Below are 18,627 nucleotides of genomic sequence, written 5' to 3'. Positions count from 1 at the left end.
AGGTTGCCGATCAATCACCGCATGGACCACTGTGAGCTGCACCCTCCCTAAAAGAGTCAACTATGCCATTGTAGCATGAAAGCAATGTATAACCAATGACCATGGCTGTTCCCCAATAAAATTAAAAAAAAAAAAAAAAGGCTTGAGTCACTTGGTAAAATATGGAACCCTGGGCCTCGCTGACCTCAGATCTATTGACATGGAGTCTCCAGGAAAGGGAGTTTTGGAAACTTCATTTTCACAAGCACCCCAAGTGATTCTTAGTAAAGGATAAATTTGGGAAATTAGACAAAGATTATTGTCTCATTTTTCCTATTGCCTTGGCTTTTGTGGGTGGGAAATGGGGTGTGGAACGTCTATGGGCCAAGGTTATTGAAGACACAGACTAAATGTGTTAAAGTGTCTCCAGGGCTCTGCTGAATCAAACCTTTCCCTGGCTCTCCTCTTTTTATTATCTGGTAATGTATCAAATGATAACGCCATTGGGCATGGGGTGTGCGTGGTCAGTCTGTGTTAATGCCAGTTAATTCTCCACTTTAGTTTGTTATAATGCCTTAATGGGGCTTAGTGGAAACAGTGCAAATAAAGGAGACAGAGGGAAACACACTTAGGTGAATTTTTATCAGAGAATTTGTTGATAGTATAATCTTATCTTACACAGTTGCTAGAGAAAGAAACCACTTACAAAACCAAGAACAACCAAATGTTTCTTGGCCATAAAAAGCCACCATGGTTATCCAGATTGTGATGAGAGTAGGATTTCCGAGCTGTCTTGAACTGCTTTACTTCTTTGATTGTCTCTTTTATCTTGGTGTAAAAAAAGTCTATAATTTTCATTTTGAAAGTTATAGTGGCTTCATTACTGAAATTTAAAAAGGTACTGCCTCTTGTTCTACTACACTTAAATTTAGAAAATTTGTTTTTTTGCAGTTAAGTATTTTATAATAGGTGTGGGTTTTTTGTTTGTTCTATTTTAGCATCATGCTTGTATGTCAGTTGCAGGAGAATTTCAGACCAGAGAAACCTTATTATAAATGAATTAATCAAATGCTCTTTTGTTAGTATTGTCAGCAGTTGAGTTAAATGGCTAGGGTCATGACTGGCACCGCCTCAGTGAGTCTGTAGACAGGATGTGAATTCGTGTTTGTGACCTAAGCAGGAAAGGTTAGATCAGCTACCCAGGTACATGGATATATGTAGTTGAAAAGATCTTTGCTGTCCCCATTTGCACAGTGATCTTAAAAGGTCTAGAATGTTAAGCAAAGACCTCAGCTGATGGTTCTGATGGTTGGAGAGCCTGGGATTGTCCAGTATCAGTGTGACCTTATGGATGTCATGTCTGTGTCACCAGCTCAGATATATAGGTATCTGAGAAAGTTGATTAGTCCAAGTTTAGTCATGTTCTGTAAAGAAATTCATACTGTTATCTATCTAAATAGTATTACTTGAGTCTTAGAGATGTAAAATTTTTTAAAAACTCAGTATTTTGACGGGCCGGCCGAGTGGCGCGATGGTTAAGAACTCGCTTGGGATGCCAGAGGGCCCCGGTTCGGATCCCACATATGAGGGCCAGTGACACTGCCCTCCACAGCTAAGATGCTGAACAACAGCTCAACCTGGAGCTGGGCTGCCGTGAGTCGCTGGCGACGGCGTAGGCTGCAGTCCCTGTGGCAGTGGGTTGCCATGGGCTACCGTGTGTAGCCAGCAGCCAGCGTGAGCGGCCAGCCGCCGCAGTGAGCGGCTGTCCAGAAGCCGGCGACTGCTCTGCCTCACCCAGGAAGAGCGCAGTGATGGTGCCAACTTGGGCAAGTGAAGCAACGTCCTCCACAACTAGATTGAAGAACAAAACGACAGCAACTTGTCTGTTCCCCTTCCCCAATCCTCCAGCACTGTTCCCATCCCCCCAATTCCCCAATAAAAATCTTTAAAACAAAACAAAACAAAACAAAAAAAACCTCAGTATTTTGAAAAACACTGATTTATGGTAAGGGTACATATAATAAATATGACACAAAGTTGGGAGATTTTACTAGAAATAGAAAGCCAAGTCTTTGTTAAAAGTTATTATCTCTTTACTTTTAGGTTAAAATAAAAAAATGAAAGAAAACTTTCTATTAAGAAAGTTTCATAACAGTATTCGTTCTCCAAAGAGTAGATCTAAATCAGATTTTGGTCCAGCCCTAGACCCAGCCTTAGTGGAGAAATTCCCAGGAGGAATTCAGACAGAAATCCTGTCTCTCTATGGTTATAGTCTAATGGATATCTATTCACTTGTAACCGCCCCCCCCCACTCCCACCCCCGCCCCTTTCCCTCTTCTTCTCTGTGGTTCCTGTTATTTGTCTTCATAAACCAAAGTATCTAGGCTCCCGTTTTTTTCCCAACATATTATGAAAATTTTCAAGCATACAGAAAAGTTGAAAGAAATAGTATAGTGAATATACACATCTCACTACCAAGATTCTACAGCATTTTCCCATACTCTCTTTATCACATATTTATCCATTCCTCCATTCTTCCTTCAGTCTATCTTTTAAAAAATGCTTTTCAAGATAAGTTGCAATCAGTACACTTGAACATGTGTTGCAATATTTGCTTAAGGTGTTCTTTCTGTCGTAAACTTTCTTTTGAGATAAGTTTAGACTTACAGAAATATTAGAGTCTCTTCTAGCCTTCACCCAGGTTCCCTTATGTGAACATCCTAGTAACCATAGAATAATTATTAAAAGTAAGAAATCAATATTGAAATGTTATTAACCCAAACTACAGACTTCATTGGGTCACCAGTGTTTCTACTGATGTTCATTTTCTATCCCAAGATCAAGTCCAGGATCCCACTTTGCATTTACTTGTCTTATTTTCTTAAGTCTCCACCAGTCTGCAACATTTTATAAGTCTTTCCCTATCTTTCATGACCTTGACACTTTTGAAGAATACTAGCCAGTTATTTTTTAGAATATCTCTCAGTATGGGTTTGTGTGATATTTTCTCCTGATTAGATTGAAGTTATGTATTATTGGGAAGGGTATCACAGGGGTGATGTGCTCCTCTAAGTGTATCATATCAGGGGACACATGATGTCAATGTATCTTGTTGGTGATGTTGACCTTGATCACTTGGTTAAGGTTGTCTGCTAGTAATTGATAAATATTCTATTCCTGCTTGAACTTTCTCTTACTGACTTTAGCATCTGTTTTTACATTTTTCCTGCAGCTCTGATTACTGTGGTGTTCTAGTGGTGATTTTCTATTTTCTCATTCTTTTTGTAAGGAATAATTTATATTATACTGTTGTACTTATTGTTATAGCATTTATTTGTATTAGTGTAGACTCATGGATATTTATTCTTTGGGTTATAACTTATTGTTATTTTGTTGCTCAAATTATTCCAACTTTGGCCATTGGGAGCTGTTTCATATTGACTCCTTGCTCTTTTTAGCTGAGCCATCCTGCTACCTGTTGGCAGGTAGCGGCTGCTCAGCTCGGGCTGGACTCGAACCGCTGTTGCTCAGAGCTCAAACTCTTGAGTGAGCTCTTAACCAACTGAGCCACTCGGCCGGCCCGACTCCTTGCTCTTTTGATGAACCATCCCCCCCACCCCAAAACTCCCAAAAGCATTTTCTTACTCTGGGGCACCACAAATGATCCAGATTTGTTTTTTTCCTGCACGAACTCTGGAAATCCAGCACTTCTCCAAGGAACCCTGGTTACTTATATTAGAGAATAGTATTTAGAAAACAAGATCTGGGTGCTAGATGTACTTAGAGCTACTGAGATTTGACTGCCTCCAGTCCCTCTCTGGATGGAGCTAAGAAAATTTTATGTATGTATAACCAACTTATGCATACAAACATGAAACTGTTACTTCTATATTCATCTGTCTATCAAAAACTATGAGTTTATACTAATGCCTCTGACTCTAAGCCAGCACCAAAGAGTGCATTCTAGCCTTTTCCCTTTCCTTATTTGTAACATGTTTCTCTTGACAGTGAGATACCTGGCTTGCATCATCTACAATATATTTACTTACTCATTCAACCCTAGAATATAATAGTTTCAAAATTGTTAAACCGTATCCCTGTGAGAAGCAGATTTGCCAGATTATGGTGTTTGTGTACAGTTGTTTTGTGTTCAGCCTTATCAGTCAAAACACCTGTTTTTACAAAGTTACTTAGGTCAGCTCCTTTTTTTACTACTATCTCAGTGTTGTTATTTGTAATACAGTGAGATTAATTTTGTCACAGTCTGCATTCCATCCCCCTTCCCCCAATTCTGGTTGATCCAAAAAAATTGTATACAGTAAAATCCACTCTCTGTTCTGTGCATATTTAGCAGCATCTCTGACCTCCACCCACTAGACATTAAGCACCCTATAAGATGCCAGTAGCACCCCCACCTCCCCAGCTGTGAGAGCCAAATATGTCTCAAGCAACACATTGGCAGAATTGCCCCCAGTTGAGAACCAGAGACATAGTTCTTACAGTTTTATTTGTCTAAATTCAGCAGAGAGGTGGAAACTATAAGTGAAAATCAAATAGGATAGCCTAGCCGACCTTGCATGTTGTCTACTGTTTCCATGAGAGGTTTTAACGTATTAATCATGGTTATTTTAAATACCCTGTCAGAGAGTTCCAACATCTATGCCATGTGAGTGTGGTTTTATTGATGACTTTGTGTCTTGGCATAGTAAGCTGGATGTAGTTTTTCCTTGTTTTTTGTATATTTTATCATTATTTCTTGAAAGCTGGACATCTTGTGTAGGATAGTAAATTGGTTTTATGCCTTTTCATGGGCACCTCTTTCCGTCTGCTAGGTCTTTAGTGTGAACATTTGAATTAATCTACTCAGGAGCTGGGCTGGGTTTTGAGTTTTGTTATTGCTGTGATATCCTCATTGCACAACAAGTTTCCAATTGCTCTAATAATAAGTACTTTGTGTTTAGTGGGAGAGCTGGTGTTCCAGAGGATTTTTCTCAGTGTCTGCTCCGTTTTCAGCTGTAGGCTGCCCTTTGCATTGCATCTCAGGGAGAGCCTATCTCATATTCTTGCAACTCCTGCATCTGAGATTTCCCATGTGTTCGTTTGTTGAGAACATACTTTCCTTGGTGACATTGAACATATTTGTAATAGCCGCTTTAAAATTCTTTTCTGCTAATTCCAACATACAGATAATCTTCAGGTAGGTTTCCAATTCTTTTGAGTATGGATCACTTTTTCCTTTTTCGTTGTATGTCTAGTAATTTTGGATTGTATCTTGGGCAGTGTCACTCACATGTTGTAGAGATTCTAGATTCTATTTTGTTCCTTTACAGAAAATTGGTTTTTGTTAGCAAGCAATTAACTCGACTCACCTCAAATTCCAGCCTCTTTTCTTCAGTTGAAGTACCTGGTCAGTAATTTTGTTCTTAATTCAACTCTTTGGAATCTGAGTGCTTGTGGATTTTAGAGGTCAGTGAAAGATGTAGGGAGAGTTTATATACAGAATTTGTGACTCTTTCCTTTCTAGTGTTTCCCCTACCCCTCTCTTTCCAGCAGTTTTGATTGTTCTGAGATATGTCCTCTGCTTCTTCAAGGCAGTAAGGCTATGAGTTTTCTACCAAATTTTTGCTGCCCTACATGGCCTTAGCTGGGCCCTATATTCATGCCTGTAGTCATAAAACTGGGAAACTCACCTAGTGCTATTTTCTTCTTCCAGGTGTAGACTCCTTTCATTTTCTACCTGCTTTGGTTTCTCTTCAGTGGCTTTAAGTAGTTGTTCTTCACATTTTTTCAAAATTTTATAGTTGTTTTTGCCAGGAGCATTGGTCCATTTGGAACTACTCCTCTATGAACAGAATTTGGATATTTAGGCTTCTATTTTTAAACCCACTATTTTGCCTATAAATTTGATTAGGGAAACAATAAAGGGACAACTGCCTGTACCTATTTATTTCTGTGATTTCTAAAATAAGAGAATTAACTGCCTGTACCTATTTATTTCTGTGATTTCTAAAATAAGAGAATTAAGTAGCAGACGTAGTGTGCTTATCTTACTGCTACCTGTTTGTTGGAAGGGAACGGAATATCTCTGTGTAGGTTTATCTCTAGCTGAGCCCTGGATCTCATCCCCCTGGACTTCCATAGATGCTGTTAGCCTCATGCTATTATCCCTTCTCCTGTATCTTCAACTTGATGCTCTCTGTGGGCTCCCTTCCATCGTCATCTTAAAATGCTCTATGTTAAGAAACAAATCCTTCCCCTTCTCCCTACCTCCTCAAGCTACGAGGCTTTCTCATCCTCGCACAGCTTGTCTCCTTCCTATCTCCCACTCACTCCTCAGCACATTCTTACTTTACCTTTGTCCCCACCAGTGTATGAAATTTCTTTGACCAAGTTTCCCATACCTCCTTGGCACTAAGTTCATTTTCATCCTACGATATATGCTAATAATCTCCAAAACTATATCTTCACTCTGACTTTTCTTCTGAACTTCTCTCTGACTACCTCTTCTACATCTCCCCTGGGTATCTAATAGGGTTCTCAAATTCAATGTGTTCTCATCTCTTTTTCTCCCATAATACTTACTCCTCCCCTGTCTTATCTCTGCATGTGGAACCTCCTTCCTTCTCACTTTCATATTCAGTAGGTCAGCAAGTCTGTTGATTTTACTCAGTCGAAGAGCCCTTGAATCTGTGTACTTCTCTCCATCTCTCCTGGTACCACCCAAGTCCAAGCCATCCTTATCTCTCCTCTATACAGTCTGTTATCCCTCCAGTCTACTGTAGCCAAAAAGATGCTCAGCTACTAAAACCTTCATTGGCTCCCCATTGCCAACAGAGTGAAGTTCAAACTCCTTAACTTGGCCTGCATCGCCTGCATGGTTTGCCCTTGCCTGACCTGGCCCTCCCAGCCTGCTTGCAGCCTCACCTGCTCACCTCTTCCCCCTGCCCTCTGAACATTGCCGTCCTGGATTTCTTTTGGTGTATGCTGAGCATTCAGCTGGAACACTGTCTCCCCTCCAAGCTCTCCTTTGCCTGTGTAAAAGCTATTAATTATCCTTCTAATCTTGACTGAGATGTCATTTCCTGCAGAGGCCTTTCCAGACCTCCTCTCGAGAGTAGGTCACATCCCCTACTGTGTTCCCAGAGCGCCTTGTACTTATTCTTTCCTAACATCCTTCACTTGTAATGATTTTTAAATGTCTGGCTTCTGCTGTAGACTCTGAGTTCTATGAGGGCAAGTTTCCTGCCTCTTGTCTTCCTTTCTCTGACCTTTACACCAAGCCCAGTGCCTGACAAGTAGTGGACACCCAAATGATTTTTGGTTAATGAATGGATTAAAGACAAGAATAGTTCCATATGGCAATAGATTCTATTACTATAAAATATAATCTCTCCTGCCTGCCACACTCGATTATAATACACTAATCTTATTGCCTAAAGATAGATGAGCCAACAGTTTGACATGAAGATAGAACCCAGCCTGCTTACTTGTAGTAGTAGCTGGGCATATGTTCTTGCTCTGACATGCGCATCTGAGCACTTGTGTGATTCTCACAGTGAAACTACTTCATGAAATGACAGCAGACTGTGTTGTGCCAGTTAAAAGTTATCACAAATAATTTTGAAAAGAATAGCCTCCTGTGGCTATTTAAATCACAGTCATGAAATATGTGCCATTTTGTCCATTTTCAGAAAATAGATGTTGGCCTATGGTAGGGTCTGCCACACTGAGAAAGACTTGGATCTTTAGACATGCAGCAAGAAAAGGTGTTGGGCAGATGAATCAGCAGAAAATTTCATGAGCTTTGTTTCAATGTGTGTGCAGTGTAAAAGAGGAAGAAACAAGGCAACTTAGAAACTGTCCATGTAGGACATTATTACAAAGGCTATGCCCTAGCTGACACACTAGTTTTGATTCATTTGTCTTTATAACTTTTGTTTTCACTTTCTTCATTTGCTGTGTTCTTTGGGAGATTAAGATTGTAGGGAAATGACCAGCTTCATAATTGTAAAATGGAGAATTTGATTAAATTAAAAATGTTGGTTTCCGTTTTCTACTATTTCTGTGTGCTACTAACTTTGTTTCATCTGTCAGACTTTGTGCATAATGCGCTCTTCCTGTGAGGATGAATGCCAACTGCCTTCAGGGTTCAGAATTCTGATTGATGCTTGGTTGTAGGCTCTTTGCACAGAGGTGATGTTTGTTCAAGAAAAGAAAGATGTAATGACTCTAGGCTGTATAAGTCCTATCTTCATTAAGAAGTAAGTTCCTCCTTCCCACCCCCTGCCCCTCCAAGTAGTATGTGATTACAAACACATGTTCATCATATGCTTAGAAAATAAATTTGGTGATAAATTATGTGCTTCATTGAAAGATAATGTCATATGCTGTTACTTTTGACATCGTATTATAAGAGGGAGTATTTTTTAAGTTACCGATTCTTAAAAAGCTATGTTGAATGACCTGTTTGACTAGTGTCCGGTGAGTCTCGCCTTTCCCCCTTTTTAAAAAATGTTTGCTGTAGGGTCACTCTTGGACAATGAGACTAATGGACTTCATTAAGTATAAGAGGTGGTGTTTTCCCTCATCCTAATCACACATCCCTAATACAACCAACTAGGCAGAACTCATCTAGTCTGTTCCTGCTTGTCGACCTGGCCTGACGACGGCCTTGTAGCCCTAGGTAAGAAGTCTGCTGGTCTGTGTTTGGGGGCTCCCACTGCAGGGGAGCAGGTCCTGAGGAGGCGATGGTGAAGCTAGACCTGCGGGATGATAAAGGTAGCCAGGCTAAGGAGGGCATGGAGGAGGAGCATAGGAGATGTGGGAATAGCTTATGCCTGTGTTCAGGGAACTCAAGAAAGTCCCCAGACAGCTTGTATTTAGAAAGCAGGGGAGGAGAATAAGGGGAGACTGCAAAAGCAGACAGCCGAGGCTGTATCTGATTGTGTTCTCCCCTGAACGTTCAGAAATGTCTGACTCTTGTTGCCCTCAGACCAAAGTCCACATACCAGGTAATGAAGGCTCTTGCCGGTTAGCCTCATCCTCCTTTTAAAGCTTCTTTTCTTGCTGCCTTCTTTGCTTCCTGTGTGCCCTGTGTTTTAACCATGCTGGGATTTTATCATTCTCTAACTTGAATATCCTTGTACCTTGGTTCTGGTTATTATCTGGCCAAAATTCTGTTTCCTAGCCCTCTTCTCTATACTAAAGCCCAGTTTAATGTCATTACAGTGTGTTTTTGAAGTCTTCCCTGCTGCCTGAAATCAAAGTGAATGGCTTCTCCCTCTGTGGTTTGATAGCACTTTATCAATTCTATTATTGTAATTATCCCATCCTGACTTGTTTGTGGTTTTAATTAATTTGTACTTTTTAGACTTAGATACTGTAGGGGATCTTTGAATTTTGGTTGAATTGCATCAAAGAAATATAAGTAGCAGTTGGTAATTTAGAAGCATCTTCCTCTGTCAACTGTCTCATCCCTAGTAATAAAATGTTGAATAAAATGTTTTCCCATGCTCTTGTCTATGGAAGTTGTTTTGTGTAAATAGACTCTATGGGGAATTGTTGAAACATCCTGGATTGGGAAAGAAAGGTGAGCCTCAACGGTGAGAGAAGTAAAACTCACCTTCTTGCTACCTGTTATATCAAAGTTTAGTGTCAGATTTCTTTATTGTGACCCTTTCCACTTTGTGCAGAACATCTATTAAGAACATCTTCAACCAGCCGACCTGCTTCTTTGCCGAGAGTACCTGCCATGGAAAGTGCCAAGACTATCTCAGGTAATGACTTTTATCTGAAATTTCCTTTAAAAAGACTCTTCTAGAAGTTTTCTCTTTAGACTTAGTTAACTTTATTTGCTTCTTTAAGAGCTTTTTTTTTTTCACTCTGAATTTCCCCTGTTGTATCTTTCAGATTCTATAGAAGTCGTATTTCATGGCCTCAATTTTAAAAACAAAAACTAGATAGTTCCATTCATTTAAAAAGTATTTACTTAAATGCTTAGAGTGGGCTAGATGATGTGCCAAAAATACAGCTTCATACAAAGTTGATATAGTTGTGAAAGATTAGACTATTTATCCCAAGGTGTGTCATGGCTGTTTTTGAAGAGTTATTTCAGAGCACATGAAAAAGCTCTCTAGAAGCCAGATTTCTCCAGTGTGATAAAGCCATCCTATAATGATGACTTTGACCAACTTGCTTTGTTTATCTCTTAAAGCTAATTCTTTTTTTTTTTTTTAAGATTTTATTGAGGAATTGGGGGGAGGGGAACAGCTTTGGGGAATCGGGGAAGGGGAACAGACAGGTAGACAAATTGCTGTTTTTGTTCTTCAGTCTAGTTGTGGAGGACATTGCTTCACTGGCCCATGTTGGTATGATCATTATACTCTTCCCAGCTGAGGCAATCAGTCGCCGGTCATTGGTCGGCCGCTCACAGCGGCTCCCGGCAGTTCACACTGGCTGCCGGCCGCTCATGCTGGCTGCCGGCCACTCACGTAGCTCACGGCAGCCCACCTCAGCTCCACTGCAGCCCCACTGCAGCCTACGCCGTCGACTCACAGCAGCCTAGCTCCAGGTCGAGCTCTTGTTCATCATCTTAGCTGTAGAGGGCAAGCGTCACTGGCCCTCAATATGGGATCCGAACCACAGCCCTGCTGCTCAGAGCTGGTGCTCCCAAGCGAGCTCTTAACCAGCTGAGCCACTCAGCCGGCCCTAATTCTTTAGTTTATCAGTTGTTCACATTATTTTCCCTTTGTGGCCTTTTCTTGATATCTCAACTAAAAATTGGACCAGGAAGGAGAAATTCCTATAACTCTACCTCATATAGTTGTATGTGTATTTAAGTTAGTACAGTTTTTATATATCATAGCTGAGTGAGTCTTTAAATCAGTGGGGAATCTAGCCAAAATCATTATCCCAAAGCCCAGATCCCAAAGCGTTTTCCTATAATAGTGTTCTTTCTATTTTTTCTCAGTCTGTTTCTTCTATTTTACATAAAATTATGAAAGGTGTTCTCATTCAGTTTCCTAGCATACTACTTAAAAGATACTGCTGATTTAAGGCATACAGAGATTTGACATTGAAGGAAAAAACAAGAATAATTATAAAATTATGTCAGAATATGTAAGTGCATCATTCGAATAAAATCCTGTAATAGGAGAAAGCATCTGTTTCCTCTGGATCTTTAGAGACATCACTTTTCTAATGCAATGTTGTATTCTTCTTGTGGTTATCCTAAAATCATCAAGAAAATTTTAACCAATAAAAGGGGGGCAGTTTCACTAGTAATCAGGGGGGAAAGTTACTGATGTATAACATTGATTGGCATTACAATCAGCCCAGGGGTGATAACAGTTAATGGCTCTGCTTATCCAGGCTCTTCTGAGGTGAGAGAATTCTGTCTGAGGTCAGGAACTTTGTCTCATGTGGCACTTGTCACTGTGCTCAGCCCAGCGTTATAAGCACCTGCTCATACTCTTGCTAGAAAGCTGCTTTTATTGTGGCTCTGTTATCAACGGCAGAAGTAGCTGCTTCCACTTAACGGTTCTCAGAACTTTCTGTAATTCTAACAAGGTACAGTGTCTTACCATGCCAGGCTTTCGAAGTAGGATTTTTCTGATAGTTTTTATTTCTCAGTAGCTGACTTAACACATTTTGTTTTTCTGTCTCATTGATTAATGTTTTTTAAATCATAGCCTGACCCAGAACTAAGTGTATGTTTTCTTTCCCTTTAACAGTATTTTTGGCTAAGTTCAGAAGGGTCATGTTGATTTCAGTTGAGAGTGGGTAGTTTTCAGGTACTGCTTTAATTAGCCTTTGGTTTTTAGTTGTATTTGTGATTAAATGGATGTTTACAGAGTACTGCTGACTGTGTGCCAGGTAGGTACTTGGAGTGTTATAGGGATGGGTAAGACACACTTCTTGCCATCAGGTAATGTGGTATTTAGCGCATATTTCAACTACTGTACCTTTTTTACAGTTTTTATTTTTAAATGAAAAAAATTCTTGCAAGTTAGCAGTAAGATAAAGAAAACATTAGTTTTTCCTCCTGTATGGTAATTTTTGCTCTTTTTGGAACCTGCTGAAGAAAATGTGCGAAGAACTCAATTTAAATGTTTCTGCTATAAAATGCATGACTATTTCTCACAATTAGTGTCTCGACGAAGTAGTGAAGAGATGAAACGAGACATCTCTGCACCTGAGGGGGCATCGCCGGCCTCTCTTATGGCTATGGGAACCACGTCACCACAGCTTTCCCTCTCTTCCTCTCCCACGGCATCTGTGACCCCCACCACCCGAAGCCGGATAAGGTAGACAACAGTTAATGTTGATGTATTTCATACGTACCTTTCCTGGCCTTTTGAGGGTAAATGATCAAGTTGTGAAATAACGCATTCAAGCACTGATTTCTTTTTTCTTTCTTTGTGTGTTATTAAGTGTTTTCTGATCTCCTCTTCTATGCCCAGAATTGAGTAAGATGGTATAGAAGTAAAAAGTAAAACAAAGTTAAAAAGGTAGTTCCTTTCCTAAAGCAGTTGGTGATTTGGGTTTTGGTTTTTTAAGTTAACTACAAAAGTAAGTTGACTACAAAAGTAAGTATTGTGAAATTCGAATACTAGGGGTGTGGGTGGAATGTTAGGCAAGGCCAGCAGAGTGGAGTTTGAGTGGGGCCTGGAGAGTGAGTAGGCATTATTGGTAAGGTCAGTGACTTTCGTATTGTACAAAAAGGATGAAAAAGCAAGAAGTTGGGGGAGCTAGCTACCGAGGAGGTGGTACTGTACACAGAGGATGGGTACAGAAAATCAGAAGAAGGTATATACCTACCATATCCAGAGGCAGTAGAAAAAAAGATTGACTAGGTAAGGTGTGGCTAGGCCCTGGAACCTCTTTAAAGCCAAATTGAGTCACTTTGATGTGGTAGCAGCTATAATGTGGGGTAAATAAATGAGTGTGAGAAGATGATCCAAAGATTCTATTCTGGACACAAGTTCGGGGAAAGCAGCTAAAGGCTATTGTAATGTTTCTGGAACAAAGTTATCAAGTCTGGACCAGGGTGGGAGCAGTGGTAGTGATGATGGGAGTTGGACTCAGGAGGTTTCTCAAAGGGAAAGATGATTAATTTCGGCAACAGATTTTTAGAAAAGGAATGAAAAAAGGAGAACTACTAAAGATGGCTCCAATTGTTTAGACTGGGAGCTGAGAACATGATGCTATGTTAGTAATTGAGAAACAATACATGAAAATGTAATGTTATATTTTATTTGTATTTCTCTTAATGTCAGAAGCCATTTGGGACTAAGAATTATTTATAATTTAGAAGAGAACAACAGATGTCAAAAATTTAGCATACATTGTTTATAGGAGTTAGGAAAAACTCATTAAGAAGTATTAAGAAGAATTAGGCATGAAGAGGAATTAAGAAGAATTAAGTATTAAAATGTATATAAGAATTGAAAGAGGGATAGGAATAGGTTTCAGAAATTTAGCCGTATATTGATTTATAGGTTTGAGGATAAAATGGGATGTTTGGCCTCTCAAACTCAAATTATATACTTACTTTTAAAGCCCTGCCTCTAGGGGACCAACCTCTTAGAACAATGGTCCCATAAGCAGTGCACCATTGAAGCAAGTAGGGGTGTGGTGATGCAGGTAGCTTACGTTCTACCCTGGCTGATGCAGGGGAGAGCACTGTCTGTGCTTTTCTTTGTACCTTTGGGAAGGGCAACCACTCTTCCAGGCTCCCCCTTTTAGAAGCTGTGATCTTCAACAAGACATCTTGCCTTAGTTTCCTCACCTTACAATGATGTTATAAGAGGTGACCCTCCAGCTCTAGGAGTCTCTTTTCTGCAGCTTCTTATTGTGTCCATAGAGTTTACTCTTTTTTGATGTTTCTTGTGCTGTTTCTATAACAAAACAGACCTGCTGTGAGCCAGAGTGAACCTTTCATATTGATTATAGTAGTTATTTTTATTTTGAGCATGATGGAGATTTTTTGGGGGGGGGGCTTGTTTTTTTGCATTCATTCACTTATCTTAAATTTATCTTCATTCTCTTTTCCTATAGTGTTATAACAAACTTCTTTGAACCCCTTAAACCAAAGCAGGAATCTGTTGGACTAGCACGTGAACATAAAAGTATATTTCTTCAAGGCAGCAATCTTAACTGAATGTTGAAATATTTTTGTATTTTATTTTTGGTTCTAAGATAAGTAAAAATTGGTGCTATTTCAGTGCAACTGTCAACTGGAAGAGCTTCCATTCTAAATGTGTACTCTTTGATTTCCTAACATACTCTGGAGGTTAAATACAGACCGAATCAATGTGCTGAAGAATACTAAGCCACTTGTAACAATAACCTTGAGGGTGCTTACTGGTCTTAAGTTTATGGGGTGTGGGACTAGCATCTCTGCTTTACTTATAAACACTAAGAAACAGACCAACCTTTTAAGAGTATGCTACTTGTCAGGGAGCAGGTTATTTTGCAAAGCACTCTCTCTCTCTCTCTCTCTCTCCAGGAATTCCTTAATATTCTATTCTACTTCTAAAGTAGCTACTGGAAGGAAGGGATTTGTTTGGTACTGGATGAGTTGGGTTGTATGTCTCTCCTGCTTTGTCACCTGGGTGATTGTGAAACCTTTTTTGATTCAGTGTCTGGTTTATTCTATCTTCAAGGCAACTAACTGCCCTAAAGTATCCCACATATAATTTTAAGAAATGAGTTATATATAGCCATTGATTTTTTTTCTTCCCTAAGCTTCTATAGTATGTCCATCCTATAGTACACTCTGAAGTTCCTTGAGAGAGCAGGGCCCGTGTTGTTCACCATTCCTTGCCCAGCAATTGCACATTGCCTGGCACAGTAGTGCTCCATGGTAGGAGTGTTGAATGAGTGAGTGAGTTTATAGAAAAATTCCATTTTCTATGCCAGGTAAAATTCTAACTACTTATAGTCAATAAAGAGTGTACAACTTGGCACTAAACACATTTGAGATATTTTATGGATATTTTTACTATTTATTGTCATCTTTCATTTTATCTGCTTTCCCCAATTATAAACACCTTGATGGCAGGAACTATGCCTTGTAATCCTTCACCTTGTATAACCGTGTCCTTTGTAGTTATAATAAGTGGCTTTTTTAAAAGATAAAATGACTGAGGACATAAAAGATTGGAAGCAAAAACGAGTAAACAAAAATAAAGCCAAAGCATAAAGATTATAGGAGGGTAAGCTACTGAATGAAAGGAAGCCACAATAACTTTTCAAATGCTGCCAGGGTCAGGTTGTTTTGCTCCCTTCTGAGCAACCCGGAATGCATTCCGTTAATTGTGAATGGACACTGTACTGAATCTTCCAATTTCCATTTGGATAATGAATAAAGTCCTGCCCTTCATATACTAGAAATCCCTGACAGTGGTGGGTCCATGAGGACCCTGTAAAAATTGATAGGTAACACCAAATGAATGAAAAGGTATGTCTTGCCATTGGATGCCTTAGTGTATGCATTTATCCTGTTCAAGAATGCAAACCAACACTGGACTCTTCTCTTTGTAGGATTCTAGTTTATAATGGTGCTCAAATAAAAAATATTTCAACTTTGGGTTTATTTTCACTTATCAGGGAAGAAAGGAAGGACCCTCTCTCAGCACTGGCAAGAGAATATGGAGGATCAAAGAGAAATGCCTTGCTGAAGTGGTGTCAGAAGAAAACAGAAGGCTATCAGGTAACCGTATGGTACTTTTTTGCCGACATGAGCAATTGCCAAGCAAAATTCTGGAATGCCATAGCTTGCTATGTATCTCACATTAGAAATGATAGTCCTACAAAAAAGAAAAGAAATAATGAGTCCTATACTGAATTACTGTAATACGTTCAGCACATTGAAAGTCTGCCCCAAATATGACAGAGTGTCACTTAATAAGTTTCTTACCTTTCCAGAGTAGCTAATCTTTACAATACCCTTATTCAGCCATTATAGAACTTCTTATTTAAGTCCTGGTTTTAAATGCTTTTGTTGAGGCCTCACCTGGACTAAGTGAAAATATGTTTATTTTACTTTAAACATTTAAAGGTTTTTTTTGTTGTTGTTTGGCTAAGTTGTTTTTCATAGCATTTCCCCCTTCCCACTGTGCTGTCTTTGTGCTGTAATTATTTCACATCTGGACTATTTTAATAGCCTGCCATTTCATCCTCTTGTCTGTTTTTCTCTCTTTTTTCTTTCAATGTTTTATTTTAAGCGAAGTTAAATATGGTGTTTGGAGAGGCAGTCCTAATTTTACACAAAATGGAAACCTCTAAAATATATCCATTAGACTGCTAAAAAGTATAGAATCTTAGTGTCCTCACATATGATGCAGTTACAGAGACACTTCCCAGCCTGCAGCCAGTGTTTTCAGTTGCCATTTCATATTTTGTTGCATCCGTACAGAAGTACAACATGAGAAGGAAATTAAAGTTCTGTATTGTTGATCTCATTACATCAGCCTTCATCTCATCAAAATGACACAAAGGAATTAGCTATAACATTCACTAACAATTTTTGTTCCCCTTCCCTCAATTCCCCAGTGCTGTTCCCATCCCCCAATCCCTCCCCCCAAAAAAAAATCTGGAAAAAAAAAAAAGAGGTAATGGAGTAGTGGAGGAATAGGTTAAGATCTGCCATAAATAAATCCTTTTTGGACAAATTTATACATGACTTTAGGCAGTGATCTTCATTTCATTTAGGATTAAAGAGCCACGTACATTGCAACGGACTCTCAGTTCTCAAAAAGTCATAATAGTCAATGAGGATTTACTAAGTGTCTACATGTCTCCATCGCCCATTAGATACAAAGGAGACTAGTAGTGCTGGCAAGGATGTAGAGAAATTGGAACCCTTATGCACTGTTGATGGGAATGCAAAATGGTGCAGCTGCTACAAAAAGAAATATGGCGGTTACTCAAAAAATTAAACATAGAATTACTGTATGATCCAGCAGTTTCACTTCTCGTGTATATACCTACCCAAAATAATTGAAAACATGGACTGGATGAGGTATTTGTACACCCATATCCATAGCAACACTATTCACAATAGCCAAAAGGTGGAAGCACCCAAGTGTCCATCAATGGATGGATAAACAAAATGTGGAATACACTTACAGTGAAATATCATTCAGCCTTAAAAAGGAAAGAGCTTGTAACACATGCTTAAAACGTGGATGAACCTTAAAGACATTGTACTAAATGAAATAAGCCATACCCAAAAGGACAGATACTTTATGAGTCCACTTATATGAGTAGTCAAATTCATAAAGATAGAAAGTAGAATGGTAGTTGCCATGGGCTGGGGGCAGGGACTAATGGGGAGTTATTGTTTAAAGAGTACTGAGTTTCATTTACACAAAAAGAAAAAAGTTCTGGAGATGAATGGTGGTTATGGTTGCATAATACTGTAAGTATTCTCAATGCCACTGAACTGTACATTTACATATGGTTAAGATGATAAATTCTATGTTATATATAGTGTACTACAATAAAAAATTTACTTAGCAAGAAAAAAATGTAAATGATTGGGATACAACTAGATAGAAAATCAACAAGGACACACAAGACTTGAACTATATTATGTATATGAACTGTATACTAACTAGACCTATAAGACATCTGTGGAACACTCACCCAAACAGCAGCAGAGTACACATGCTTCTCAGCTGCACAAAGAATAGTCCAGGATAGGCTGTATGTTGAGTCATAAAACCAGTCTCAGTACATTTTTAAAGGATTGAAATTATACAGAGTATTTTCTATGGTTACAGTGGAATGAAATTAGAAATTAATTTCACAACATATCAAAACTTAATGGGAGGCATCAAGCACCTTTTAGAGGGACATTTATAGCCGTAAACACCTACCTTAAAAACAAGAAAACTCTCAAATTAATAATCTAACCTTCCATTGTAAGAAAGTAGGAAAAGAAGAGCAAACTAAACTCACAGCGTGCAGAAGGAAAGAAATAATAAAGATTGGAGCAGAAGTAAAGGAAATAGAAAAGCAGTACAATATATAAAATGAAACCAAAAGTTGGTTTTTTAAAAAGACAACCTATTGACAACCTTTTGACAAATGTTTGGCTGGACTGACAAGGAAAAAAAGTGAAGACTAAAATTACTAAAATCAGGAATAAAAGAGGAAGCATTACTAATGATTTTACAAGGGAAAAAAGGATTGAAAGAGAATACTATGAACAATTGTTTGCTGACAAATTAGATAACCTAGATGAAATGGACAAATTTCTAGAAATATACAAGCTATCAAATTTGACTCAAGAAGAAAGAAAATCTGAATAGACCTATAACAACTAAAGAGATTAAGTTAGTAATTTAAAAACTTCCAACAAAGAGAATCCCAGGACTACATGGCTTCACTGATGAATTATACCAAATGTTTATAAGAATTAACATCAGTCTTTCTCAGTCTCTTCCAAAAATAGAAGAGAGAACACGTTCTAACTCATTCTTTGAGGCCGATATTACCCTGATAACAAAGTAAGAAAAAGATAATCTCAAGTAAACTATAGACCAATATTCCTTATGCAAAAATCCTCAACAAAATACTGATAAATAGAATCTAGCAGTAAATAAAAATTATATACCATGGCCAAATGGGATTTATCCC

The 18,627-nt window shown here is 38.8% G+C and overlaps 1 protein-coding gene across 4 annotated transcripts in view; it reads left to right on the top strand.

Annotated features, from left to right (window-relative positions):
• SPECC1L (sperm antigen with calponin homology and coiled-coil domains 1 like) overlaps positions 1 to 18,627 on the top strand; it is a 141,946-nt gene that overhangs the window by 76,031 nt on the left and 47,288 nt on the right. For all 4 annotated transcript variants that reach the window (XM_019665406.1, XM_019665409.1, XM_019665407.1 and 1 more), the window contains exons 11-13: positions 9,672 to 9,755; positions 12,128 to 12,284; positions 15,592 to 15,694. In XM_019665406.1, coding sequence (XP_019520951.1) covers positions 9,672 to 9,755; positions 12,128 to 12,284; positions 15,592 to 15,694 — 344 coding nt within the window. The remainder of the gene's footprint in view (positions 1 to 9,671; positions 9,756 to 12,127; positions 12,285 to 15,591; positions 15,695 to 18,627) is intronic.

The sequence above is a fragment of the Hipposideros armiger genome, unplaced genomic scaffold (assembly GCF_001890085.2).
Source record: "Hipposideros armiger isolate ML-2016 unplaced genomic scaffold, ASM189008v1 scaffold_443, whole genome shotgun sequence".
NCBI lineage: Eukaryota > Metazoa > Chordata > Mammalia > Chiroptera > Hipposideridae > Hipposideros > Hipposideros armiger.
This window is presented reverse-complemented; position numbering and strand designations above follow the sequence as displayed.